Here is a 12150-nt window from a genome sequence, read left to right on the forward strand (position 1 = left end):
AAGCTCTCAACCTGCTCCACTACAGCCCCATCGATGAGAATGGGAGCGTGCTCGGTCCTCTTTTTCCTGTCGTCCACAATCATCTCCTTTATCTTGATCACGTTGAGGGAGAGGTTGTTGTCCTGGCACCACATGGCTAGGTCTCTGACCTCCTCCCTATAGGCTGTCTCGTCGTTGTCGGTGATCAAGCCTACCACTGTTGTGTGGCAAATATCGGCAAACTTAATAATGGTGTTGGAGTCGTGCCTGGCTGTGCAGTCATGAGTGAACAGGGAGCACAGGAGGGGACTGAGCATGCACCCTTTGAGGGGCCCCTGTGTTGAGGATCAGCGTGGCAGATGTGTTGTTACCTACCCTTACCACCTACTGTCGGCCCGTCAGGAAGTCCAGGATCCAGTTGCAGAGGGAGGTGTTTAGTCACAAGGTCCTTAGCATATTGATGAGCTTTGAGGGCACTATGGTGTTGAACGCTGAGCTGTAGTCAATGAATAGCATTCTCACATAGGTATTCCTTTTGTCCAGGTGGGAAAAGGCAGTGTGGAGTGCAATAGAGATCGTGTGTGGAGAGCGTGATCACGCAGCCTTCCGGAACAATTGGTGTTCTCATACATGTTTCAGTGTTATTTGCCTCGAAGCGAGCATAGAACTAGTTCAGCTCGTCTGGCAGGCTCGTGTCACTGGGCAGCTCTTGGCTGTGCTTCCCTTTGTCGTCTGTAACGGTTTGCAAGCCCTGCCACATCCGACGAGCGTAAGAGCCGGTGTAGTACGATTCGATCTTAGTCTTGTATTGATGCTTTGCCTGTTTGATGGTTCATCGGAGGGCATAGCGGGATTTCTTATAAGCTTCCAGGTTAGAGTCCCGCTCCTTGAAAGCGGCTGCTCTACCCTTTAGCTCAGTATGGATGTTGCCTGTAATCCATGGCTTCTGGTCCGGGTATGTACGTATGATCACTGTGGGGACGACGTCATCGATGCAATTATTGATTGACTGATGTGGTGTACTCCTCAATGCCATCAGAGGGATCCCGGAACATATTCCAGTCCATACTAGCAAAATAGTCCTTTAGCTTAGCATCTTCTGCTTCATCTGACCACTTTTTTATTGATCCAGTCACTGGTGCTTCCTGCTTTAATTTTTGACTTGTAAGCAGGAATCAGGAGGATAGAATTATGGTCAGGTTTGCCAAATGGAGAGCTTTGTCTGCGTCTCTGTGTGTGGAGGGAGAGTTTTTTTCCCTCCGGTTGCACATTTGATATGCTCATCGAAATTTGGTAAAAACGATTTAAGTTTTCCTGCATTAAAGTCCCCGGCCACTAGGAGCGCCGCCTCTGGGTGAGCGTTTTCCTGTTTGCAGCTCATTGAGAACAGCTCATTGAGAACAGCTCATTGAGAACAGCTCATTGAGAACAGCTCATTGAGAACAGCTCATTGAGAACAGCTCATTGAGTGCGGTCTAAGTGCCAGCCTATAATTGTGGATAATACATGTTGTTTTATGATGTGTCAACTAGTAATCAAGTGACAGTTTTATTACATTTTTAATTAAGTCAAGGTTGGATTGAGTTAAAAAAAATATATATATATGCATGCATTTTAGGATTCACTACAATGCACTATTATGACAGCAAACGAGGATTTCAATTGTTCCATCCGACTTGCTGTATGCCTTAGGAAACCCCGCCTATTTTCCCGGAAGTAACTGTCAAACTGACCGTGTAGCACTGATTGTACTACATCTGTTGATAAGCAGAGAAAAGTAGGTAGATCGGGGGAAATAACGGTACACTTTTAAACAAACTCACATAAAACAATAATGGAAAGTGTATCCTCGCCGTTACGGTGCTTCGGCGAATGTCACACCGCGGAGAAATACACGGATGACGGAGTGGAGACGGTGACTTCGGTAGAACAGGTAAATTAAGCCAGTTGACGGCCGGATTAGCCCCGTTAGCTGCCGTGGCTAACAAACATTGTTGTCAAGCTACACTGGAGGCAAGAAGTGATGAGTTGCGTAATCATAAACAAGTGTTGTTTTTTTACGTGCTTTTAAAATCACTTGCATTTTGTTGAGACATGCCAAGCTAAAATGTTTGTATTCTACTGCCATTTTACTTTATGTTCGTATTGTTCGTTTTTTTTTACTATTTCCTATTGTTGGATTGTCGAGAATGAACATGCAAGTAACCATTTCGTTGTACGATGTATACCATGAGTATCTAGCTAGCATTAGCCGCAGCAGTAATGTAATTAGCTCCATGGCTGGCTAGCTGGCTAAGATTTTTAATAGAACACGATTAGTCGATACAAGGGTGTGGATTGGCAATGCAGACATCCTTCTTAAATGCTATGAATACTTTTTTTCATTATGTCAAAATATACTTTCGTATCAATTCTAAGGAGTGTTTATCAAAATACGCACATTTTTTTGTTTGTTCTAGTCCAGCACTGACACGTGGGATTCAACTAATCAAGGGCTTGATGATGAGTTAAAGCTGTAAACGGTTGTACAAAACAGTAACAGAGCGCCTTGCCACCCCCGGTCACAAATGTATACACAGAACTATGGATGGAAGGATTGACCATTCATGATATCCAAATAAATGATAGTTTTAACCATTTTTTTGAGACTGTGGTGTTTATTTTATTTGTTTAACAACATTAGAGTAAAACAAGCTTATTTTGTGGGTTCTGATGGTGTATCACAGTAAAACTCACTCATGAGGCATTTAGAAGTTATATTCTTCAAGAATCAATGTGTACATATTATTAATTTATAAGTCAAAAAATGGATGTTGCAAAGACTGATAGCCCCTTAAGTCAGGTTCTGTCAGTGCTTGCTTAGAACAAAACTGTGCACCCTCAGGGGGAAGTGAGAGAAACTGCTCCAATGTTGTTATTCTGGATAAAGACAATGTTTTGTATGGTCAAGAAAGGACAGCCAATTCTAGTGTTTTGCTGCCGTCCATAATGTTTTAAAAATAATAATAACAATTAACAGGTGTGCATGCAGTCAGTTTCATTCTCATGTCTGGTTAAAGCTCTCATTTTCAGTTTTGATTTGTGTCTCACTCAAACATCTTATTTTTATCCAGAGAAAAGTCGAACGCAGTATTCAAGAAGTAGTCAGTGTTTACAAGCAGATACACAGCTTACCGCAGTAAGTACATGTTTGACTTCATTCTCTGCTTTTCAGCATGATCAGTCTTTGTTTTGTATGTGAGAATCTGTCATTGCTTTGAATCCTACTTGGCTATGTCCTTTACCTGAAATGTGACCAAATATTACAAGACCTGAGTTGTAGTCCTTTTTTTGTGTGTGAACATTTTGAGAATACAACAAAATACTGGGAGTAAGACGAATTCATACAAGTCAAAGTTATCTACAGGGTTGTTTACATTTCACTCTTCTGAACAAGTTGTCTACAGGGTTCTTAAAGTTTCACCCTTCTGAAGAAACTCTAGCCAGTAGATCCGACCTGCTTGCTTACAGCTGAACTAGGGTCGGACAGACTTCCTGTGTAGATTATGACACAGCGGAGATGATGTGAGATATGGCTCGGAAAACATATCCCAACTGTTACACCAAGTTACACCGGTTCGCTCCGGAGCCGGGTGCGGTTCGCTCTGGAGCGCCGTGTCCCGAATGACGCCCTAGATCGCGACCGACGTGTCTGAATGTCAAACTCATTCCACGGCGGGTTTTCATTGCTTCCTTGTACTTGTTTCTGTCCTTTTCTCTCCATTCAAAGCACCACCGCTGTTTTCGCCACCATGACCGAGTGAGTATGTCAGCATATATTTAGTCAACGCTTTTATCCCAAAGCAACTTACAGTAGTGGGTTTTCCTATGGTTGGGACTCTAACCTATGACACAGGAACACGTAATATTTCAGTGTTAAAGCTGGAGTCGTTTGGCTCATTCAGGGTTTCTGCTGGAGTCGTTTGGCTCATTCAGTGTTTCTGCTGGAGTCGTTTGGCTCATTCAGTGTTTCTGCTGGAGTCGTTTGGCTCATTCAGTGTTTCTGCTGGAGTCGTTTGGCTCATTCAGTGTTTCTGCTGGAGTCGTTTGGCTTATTCAGTGTTTCTGCTGGAGTCGTTTGGCTCATTCAGTGTTTCTGCTGGAGTCGTTTGGCTCATTCAGTGTTTCTGCTGGAGTCGTTTGGCTCATTCAGTGTTTCTGCTGGAGTCGTTTGGCATTCATTCAGTGTTTCTGCTGGAGTCGTTTGGCTCATTCAGTGTTTCTGGAGCTGGAGTCAGTGTTTTGGCTCATTCAGTGTTTCCGCTGGAGCTCATTCAGTGTTTTGAGTCGTTTGGCTCATTCAGTGTTTCCGCTCGAGTCGTTTGGCTCATTCAGTGTTTCCGCTGGAGTCGTTTGGCTCATTCAGTGTTTCCGCTGGAGTCGTTTGGCTGTGGCACAGTGAAAACGTCTTTCTGTTCACTTTGAAGATGCTGGAACAGTCCACATTTGACTTTCCCTGCAAACAAAATAAGTAATGAATAGACCAATCTGACAGCTCCATAGTAGAATATTTGATCTATTTATCTAGTTGGCTTGTTGTGGTGTGTTCTATGTGAGAGATCTCGAGGCGCATTCAAGTTTCAAGTGCCATAGGGAGGTAAACATGCATTCTGAGAAGCAGTCAATGCACAACAATTCTTTCAATAACAGGTTTAATGGCCTTTGTTAAAAAGATTGGGGTCCCAGCTTTCCATTCCTGCTTTTATTTATTTAACTCCATAAATATGTACGAACGACACCATTTCAAGCCTGGAGTTTTTAACAGTGGCATAGCTAAGCACGTTACCACTCAGCGGTTCAATTAGCTTTGAACATGTCGGGCTAAATGTAACACGGGTCAAATCTAATCTTAGTTGTGAAATGTATCCAATTACAACCGGTGTAGACTTCACTGTAAAATGTATCCAATTACAACCGGTGTAGACTTCACCGTAAAATGTATCCAATTACAACAGGTGTAGACTTCACTGTAAAATGTATCCAATTACAACAGGTGTAGACTTCACCGTAAAATGTATCCAATTACAACCGGTGTAGACTTCACTGTAAAATGTATCCAATTACAACAGGTGTAGACTTCACTGTAAAATGTATCCAATTACAACAACCGGTGTAGACTTCACTGTAAAAAAATGTAAAATGTATCCAGGTGTAGACTTCACTGTAAAATTACAACAACCGGTGTAGACTTCACTGTAAAATGTATCCAATTACAACCAGGTGTAGACTTCACTGTAAAATGTATCCAGGTGTAGACTTCACTGTAAAATGTATCCAATTACAACAGGTGTAGACTTCACCGTAAAATGTATCCAATTACAACCGGTGTAGACTTCACTGTAAAATGTATCCAATTACAACCGGTGTAGACTTCACCGTAAAATGTATCCAATTACAACAGGTGTAGACTTCACTGTAAAATGTATCCAATTACAACAGGTGTAGACTTCACCGTAAAATGCTAAGTTATGAGCTTTTTCCCAACAATGCAGAGTTAAAAAGTAGAAATGTTTGTATTAAAAACTGGTTAACTATATATATTTTTTTTAAAAGGAGTAACACAATAAAATAACAAGGCTATATACAAGGATTTCCGGTACCGAGTCGATCTGCAGCTGTACGAGATAGTTGAGGTAATATGTACATGTAGGTAGGGGTAAAGTGACTAAGCAATGAGGATAGATAATAAACGGGTGAATGTAAATAGTCCTGCTGGCTATTTGATTTTCTGTTCATCGGTCTTTGTAGGGCAACTTGGGGTAAAATGCCACCCTACCTCAAATTGTGAGGGAGTGACTTAAAAAAAAAGAAGTGATGAGACAGATGACATGTTTAGTTAAACGACCAGGAAGGTGGTGGGGGCACCTTCCTGGTCCATGCATAGGCACTTTAATTTGTTAAGTGCCTATGCATGGATAACAAACAGCGAGTAGCAGCAGTGTAAAAACAAAGCACTTGGCATGCTGACTGCAGGAATGTGAACCAGAGCTGTTGCCAGATAATTTAATGTTCATTTTTCTACCATAAGCCGCCTCAACGTTGTTTTAGATTTGGCAGTATGTCCAACTGGCCTCAAAACCGCAGACCACGTGTATGGCGTCATATGGGTTAGCAGTTTGCTGACGACAACATTGGGAACAGAGTGCCCCCTGGTGGCAGTGGGGTTATGGTATGGGCAGGCATAAACTATGGACAACAAACACAATTGCATTTTATTGATGGCGATTTGAGATACCGTGACGAGGCCCATTGTCGTGCCATTCATCCACCGCCATCACCAAGGCCCCATGTCGCAAGGATCTGTACACAATTCCTGGAAGCTGAAAATATCCAATAGCCTGCGTACTCACCAGACATGTCACCCGTTGAGCATGTTTGGGATGCTCAGGATCATTGTGCACGACAGCATGTTCCAGTTCCCACCAATATCCAGCAACTTCGCATAGAGGAGTGTGACAACATTCCACAGGCCACAATCAACAGCCTGATCAACTCTGTGAAAGAGATGGTGGGCACACCAGATACTGACTAGTTGTCTGATCCACGCCTCTACTAAAAAAATAAAAATGTTATCTGTGACCTGCAGATGCATATCTGTATTCTCAGTCATGTGAAATCCATAGATCAGGGCCTAATTAATTTGTTTCAATTGACCGATTTTCCTTATAGAAACTGCAACTAAGTTTAAATATTTTCAAATTGTTTCTTTTATATTTTTATTCTGTATAATTTACTTACTGTAATTCTGTTACCGGGTGTAAATCCACTTCATTTACAGTAGTTAAATCCCAAATAGATTTTTTTATTTTTTATATTTTTTAAATCTCAATGGGGTCATGTTATTAGCTGACACCCCATTCATTCTGCAGATATCTTTAAATCATAATTCGGAGCAGATATTTAAGTTTTAGAAAAACCTGGTTGTATAAAAACCCGAGGGGATGATTTTACTGTAATTCCGGTACCAAACCTCATCTGCATAGTTGTTCCTGTAAATGTGTTTTTGTAAATTGTTTTAAAAGTAGTACTTGTGCATGGAGTTATATGGTTCAACTTTGAAGTCAATGTCCATTTACTGTGGTATTGCCCTTCTATGAAACTACTGTGATGCTTTAATATGTGTGTCTGTGTGAGATTACTGTCGTGTCGGATTTTATAATTGTACAGTGACTCTGTGATAATGATATGCCAACTGATCCGTGACTAATCCTCAGTACTGAATGGTACTGGCTCTTATCCTCTCTGTCCCCCCTACTGGGAGAGGAGGAGGAGGAGTGTCAGGGGTGTGATCACAAACACACACTCTTTCTCACATACACACACACACACACACCACAGTCTAAAGCAGGGGAATGGAAGTGAGAGTGTCACCTTTGGCACCTGCAGATCAACAGTACTGAGCTGAGAGTTAGTAACTGGGAGAGAGGAGAGAGATGATTTTATTTTGAATTCGGCTGAGAAATCACTCTAAGACGTAGTTTTAAAATGCAAACCGTATTCATAATTTGTGTTTGATGTTGGAGGGGTACCTAAAAATTATTAATTTTTTTACTTTACCCTACTTATTTAGCTTGCTCTGTGTGTATACTGTGTTATGTTTGTTTGTGTCCTATATTAGAATGTGTGCTTCCTCGGTTTATGTATCCTAACTGTGTTAAGCTAGCATTAGCAACCATAACGTAGCCTGGTCCCAGATGTTTATACTTCTAGCCTGCTCCATTGCTCGTTGTCATGGCAACGAGTGACAGGGAGTTGGCATGATGGCACAAATACACTGGTACTCTGGCTAAACCATGTTGTAGGTAGGCTTACATGTATAGATTATTTCTTCTGTTTTTTTTCTCCACTCCAGAGTCTTTGTGCATTTTCACTATTGTATCGACAAGCATTACGACATGCACACGTATAGATTTACACTCTTGTGTTTCTCCTCAGGCCCACTGGGTTAGTGTTACTGGGTTATTGATCTTCAGTGTGTTGTCTCCTCAGGCCTACTGGGTTATTGATCTTCAGTGTGTTGTCTCCTCAGGCCCACTGGGTTATTGATCTTCAGTGTGTTGTCTCCTCAGGCCCACTGGGTTATTGATCTTCAGTGTGTTGTCTCCTCAGGCCTACTGGGTTATTGATCTTCAGTGTGTTGTCTCCTCAGGCCCACTGGGTTAGTGTTACTGGGCTATTGATCTTCAGTGTGTTGTCTCCTCAGGCCTACTGGGTTATTGATCTTCAGTGTGTTGTCTCCTCAGGCCCACTGGGTTAGTGTTACCGGGTTATTGATCTTCAGTGTGTTGTCTCCTCAGACCCACTGGGTTAGTGTTACCGGGTTATTGATCTTCAGTGTGTTGTCTCCTCAGGCCTACTGGGTTAGTGTTACTGGGCTATTGATCTTCAGTGTGTTGTCTCCTCAGGCCTACTGGGTTAGTGTTACTGGGTTATTGATCTTCAGTGTGTTGTCTCCTCAGGCCTACTGGGTTATTGATCTTCAGTGTGTTGTCTCCTCAGGCCCACTGGGTTATTGATCTTCAGTGTGTTGTCTCCTCAGGCCTACTGGGCTATTGATCTTCAGTGTGTTGTCTCCTCAGGCCCACTCTATTGAGGGACCAGCACTACCAGTACCTGAAGAAAGGATTACGTCATCTCTCCGATGCTTATGAGGTAGGCCGATGTACTGCGTGATTTAGTATTTCCCACAAAGCACAGAGTGATGATAGACGCTAACCCCCTCCATTAATCTCCACTGGCCTGTGCAGCTGTTGCCTAGTTTTGTCCCAGTACTCTAAAATTGACTGCCTGTATTCCCTATCCTTACTAGTGTCTGGACGCCAGCAGGCCTTGGCTGTGCTACTGGATTCTACACAGTCTAGAGCTGCTGGAGGAACCTGTGCCCACCGCTATCGCCTCAGAGTAAGTACAGCAACCGTGCGGTACACTAGAGGTAGGCTACCCTGGTCCTGGAGTCACTTCATGTTTATAATTCAACCGACCTGGAAGACCAGAGATGTGTTGGAATACCCATACGAACATACTGTATACTACTTAATGTATTTACTATTAGTTTGTTTTAGTATACTGTAAACGAACAGTAACTTTTTCAGTGTACTAGCGATTCGCCTGTCTACCTCGAAGTTGATGCTGTTGCTATGCAACATCTTGTTAGCTTGTTAGCATAACAAATGACTAGCTACACATCTTACGACTTCATTAAACGATGTCTGTCTGAGAATACACAATGACTATACCACTTAGCTAAGAATGACGTGGATAATCATGTCAATAAACGTTAGATAGTTAGCAGTATATTACCTATATGCTAATGTCACAGTTTAACTTTAGACCGTCCCCTCGCCCATACCAGGGCGCAAACCAGGGACCCTCTGCACACATCAACAACAGTCACCCACGAAGCATCGTTACCCATCGCTCCACAAAAGCCGCGGCCCTTGCAGAGCAAGGGGAACCACTACTTCAAGGTCTCAGAGCAAGTGACGTCACCGATTGAAACGCTATTTAGCGCGCACTGCTAACTAAGCTAGCCGTTTCACATCCGTTACACTAAGTTCCATGTATTAGTAGCCAACTAACGTTAGGTAGATGGCGAACATACCAGAACGTACAACCAACTGCTGTAATGATATGCGGTTCATGATGCTAGCGTAGCTAACAAACTGTCAGCCAACGTAACTTATTTGAAAAGTCATTACTTTATTACATCGCTTAACATTTTCTTAACATTTTTCATAATTAGTTAAAGCAATGAATTTGTATCCGCTATCTTCGGACTTCTGCTCCACATTTTCCGCCATTTTTCTTCAAATCTGAAAACGATGTGAAGCCACGCCCATTTCCTGAAGAATTGCATTATGGGCTCCAAATAGCACGGAAATAGTGTCCACTGCTTGTATACTTCGTGTTTTGATCAATGTTGTACGACATCCGGCAACTCTTGGCATACAAACTATATCCATACTGTGACCAATAAGCATACTATATACTCAATTTATGTCACAAATACTATGGTTAGTGCAGTTAGTATTTATTTTACCTTTATTTAACTAGGCAAGTCAGTTAAGAACAAATTCTTATTTTCAATGACGGCCTAGGAACACTGGGTTAACTGCCTGTTCAGGGGCAGAACGAGAGATTTGTACCTTGTCAGCTCGGGCGTTTGAACTTGCAACCTTCCGGTTACTAGTCCACCGCTCTAACCACTAGGCTACCCTGCCGAGTATTGGAACACAGCGCAGCTGAATTTAGACAATCACTGAACTGATCAATTAGCTCAGTTGGTCAGGTGTGGTGCCTAATTGGAACAAAATCCTGCAGTACCTGCGGCTCCTCCGGAACAAGGTCGCCCCACCCACTATGCTACACTACCCACGCTACCCTAACGAAATGCAAGTGTACAAATGATGACTGGTTAGAGCTGCTGCCCTACTATAATACAGACCTACTGGTCATCACTGTCTACCTACTGCATGCAGCCTACTCTGTACCCTGATGCTGGCCAAACAGCCTCTCAACCTACAGCCCTTAGAATGCATTTTATTCTGTTCTCGCCAAACCTCTGGCGCCCGCCTCTGTCTTTTCAGAGTCGGTACGGTGGTGCCAGCCAAGACAACCCACTAGCCTCTGTCTCAGCATTGCAATGCCAAGCCAACCCACCGGCTGGCACTGCCCTTAGAATGAATGCTGTGAATGTGTTGGGAGGCAGGTAGCCTAGCGGTTAGAGTGGAAAATACCCGAAAGGTGAAAACTCTGTCCTTGAGCAAGGCACTTGACCCTAATGTGCTCCAGGGATGCTGTACTACTGTGGCTAACCTTGTAAAACTACACATTTAACTGCACCTATCATACCACTATGACTGACCCTGTAAAACAACACCTATCATACTACTATGACTGACCCTATAAAACAACACCTATCATACTACTATGACTGACCCTGTAAAACAACACCTATCACACTACTATGACTGACCCTGTAAAACAACACCTATCATACTACTATGACTGACCCTGTAAAACAACACCTATCGTACTACTATGACTGACCCTGTAAAACAACACCTATCATACCACTATGACTGACCCTGTAAAACAACACCTATCACACACAACCCCCCACTGCCCTGCGCCATCAACCCCCCCACTGCTCTGGGCCATCAACCCCCTCCCCCACTGCTCTGGGCCATCACGAGGCTCTGTAGCCTGAGTTGGGGAGGTTAGAGTGGGCAGACTGGCAGGAAAGTGTGGATTGGATACTCTCCTCTCCTCTCCCCCCCATGTGCTATTGTGACTAGAGGGGGTAGCTTCAATCTTCTCTCTGTGGTCATTGATGTGCTATATGGTCAAGTGTCTGGGAGAAATAGTCCTACTCTAGTGGATACATGACATATAGGCCCAGTACGTGGTCATCAATGATGGTACATATGCCTACTTCAGAAACATCACAGATTGTTTTCAGGCTGTCTCAGTCCGTACCCGGCTGTTTGAGAGATTAGTTTTGCCTTTTCAGTTTACAATATAAACAGTATTTTAGGATTTTGTGTGTTCCCCCTGACGATGTGATCTGCTTTGCAGTGTGTGTGTAACTCACTTTGCCCTCTCTGCCCCTCCAGTGTGTGTAACTCACTTTGCCCTCTCTGCCCCTCCAGTGTGTGTAACTCACTTTGCCCTCTGCCCCTCCAGTGTAACTCACTTTGCCCTCTCTGCCCCTCCAGTGTAACTCACATTGCCCTCTCTGCCCCTCCAGTGTGTGTAACTCACATTGCCCTCTCTGCCCCTCCAGTGTAACTCACTTTGCCCTCTCTGCCCCTCCAGTGTAACTCACTTTGCCCTCTCTGCCCCTCCAGTGTAACTCACATTGCCCTCTCTGCCCCTCCAGTGTGTGTAACTCACATTGCCCTCTCTGCCCCTCCAGTGTGTGTAACTCACTTTGCCCTCTCTGCCCCTCCAGTGTAACTCACTTTGCCCTCTCTGCCCCTCCAGTGTAACTCACATTGCCCTCTCTGCCCCTCCAGTGTGTGTAACTCACTTTGCCCTCTCTGCCCCTCCAGTGTAACTCACATTGCCCTCTCTGCCCCTCCAGTGTGTGTAACTCACATTGCCCTCTCTGCCCCTCCAGTGTAACTCACT

At 43.6% G+C, this 12150-nt stretch overlaps 1 protein-coding gene across 1 annotated transcript in view; it reads left to right on the forward strand.

The window, feature by feature from the left end:
• Window positions 1-1668: 1668 nt before the first annotated feature.
• Window positions 1669-12150, forward strand: part of fntb (farnesyltransferase, CAAX box, beta) — a 41455-nt gene continuing 30973 nt past the window's right edge. The window contains exons 1-4 of the mRNA XM_042321418.1: window positions 1669-1912; window positions 3093-3157; window positions 8598-8670; window positions 8828-8919. Of these exons, the coding sequence (XP_042177352.1) occupies window positions 1814-1912; window positions 3093-3157; window positions 8598-8670; window positions 8828-8919 (329 nt within the window). The 5' untranslated portion in view covers window positions 1669-1813. The remainder of the gene's footprint in view (window positions 1913-3092; window positions 3158-8597; window positions 8671-8827; window positions 8920-12150) is intronic.

Source organism: Oncorhynchus tshawytscha, linkage group LG05, assembly GCF_018296145.1.
Source record: "Oncorhynchus tshawytscha isolate Ot180627B linkage group LG05, Otsh_v2.0, whole genome shotgun sequence".
Classification (NCBI taxonomy): domain Eukaryota; kingdom Metazoa; phylum Chordata; class Actinopteri; order Salmoniformes; family Salmonidae; genus Oncorhynchus; species Oncorhynchus tshawytscha.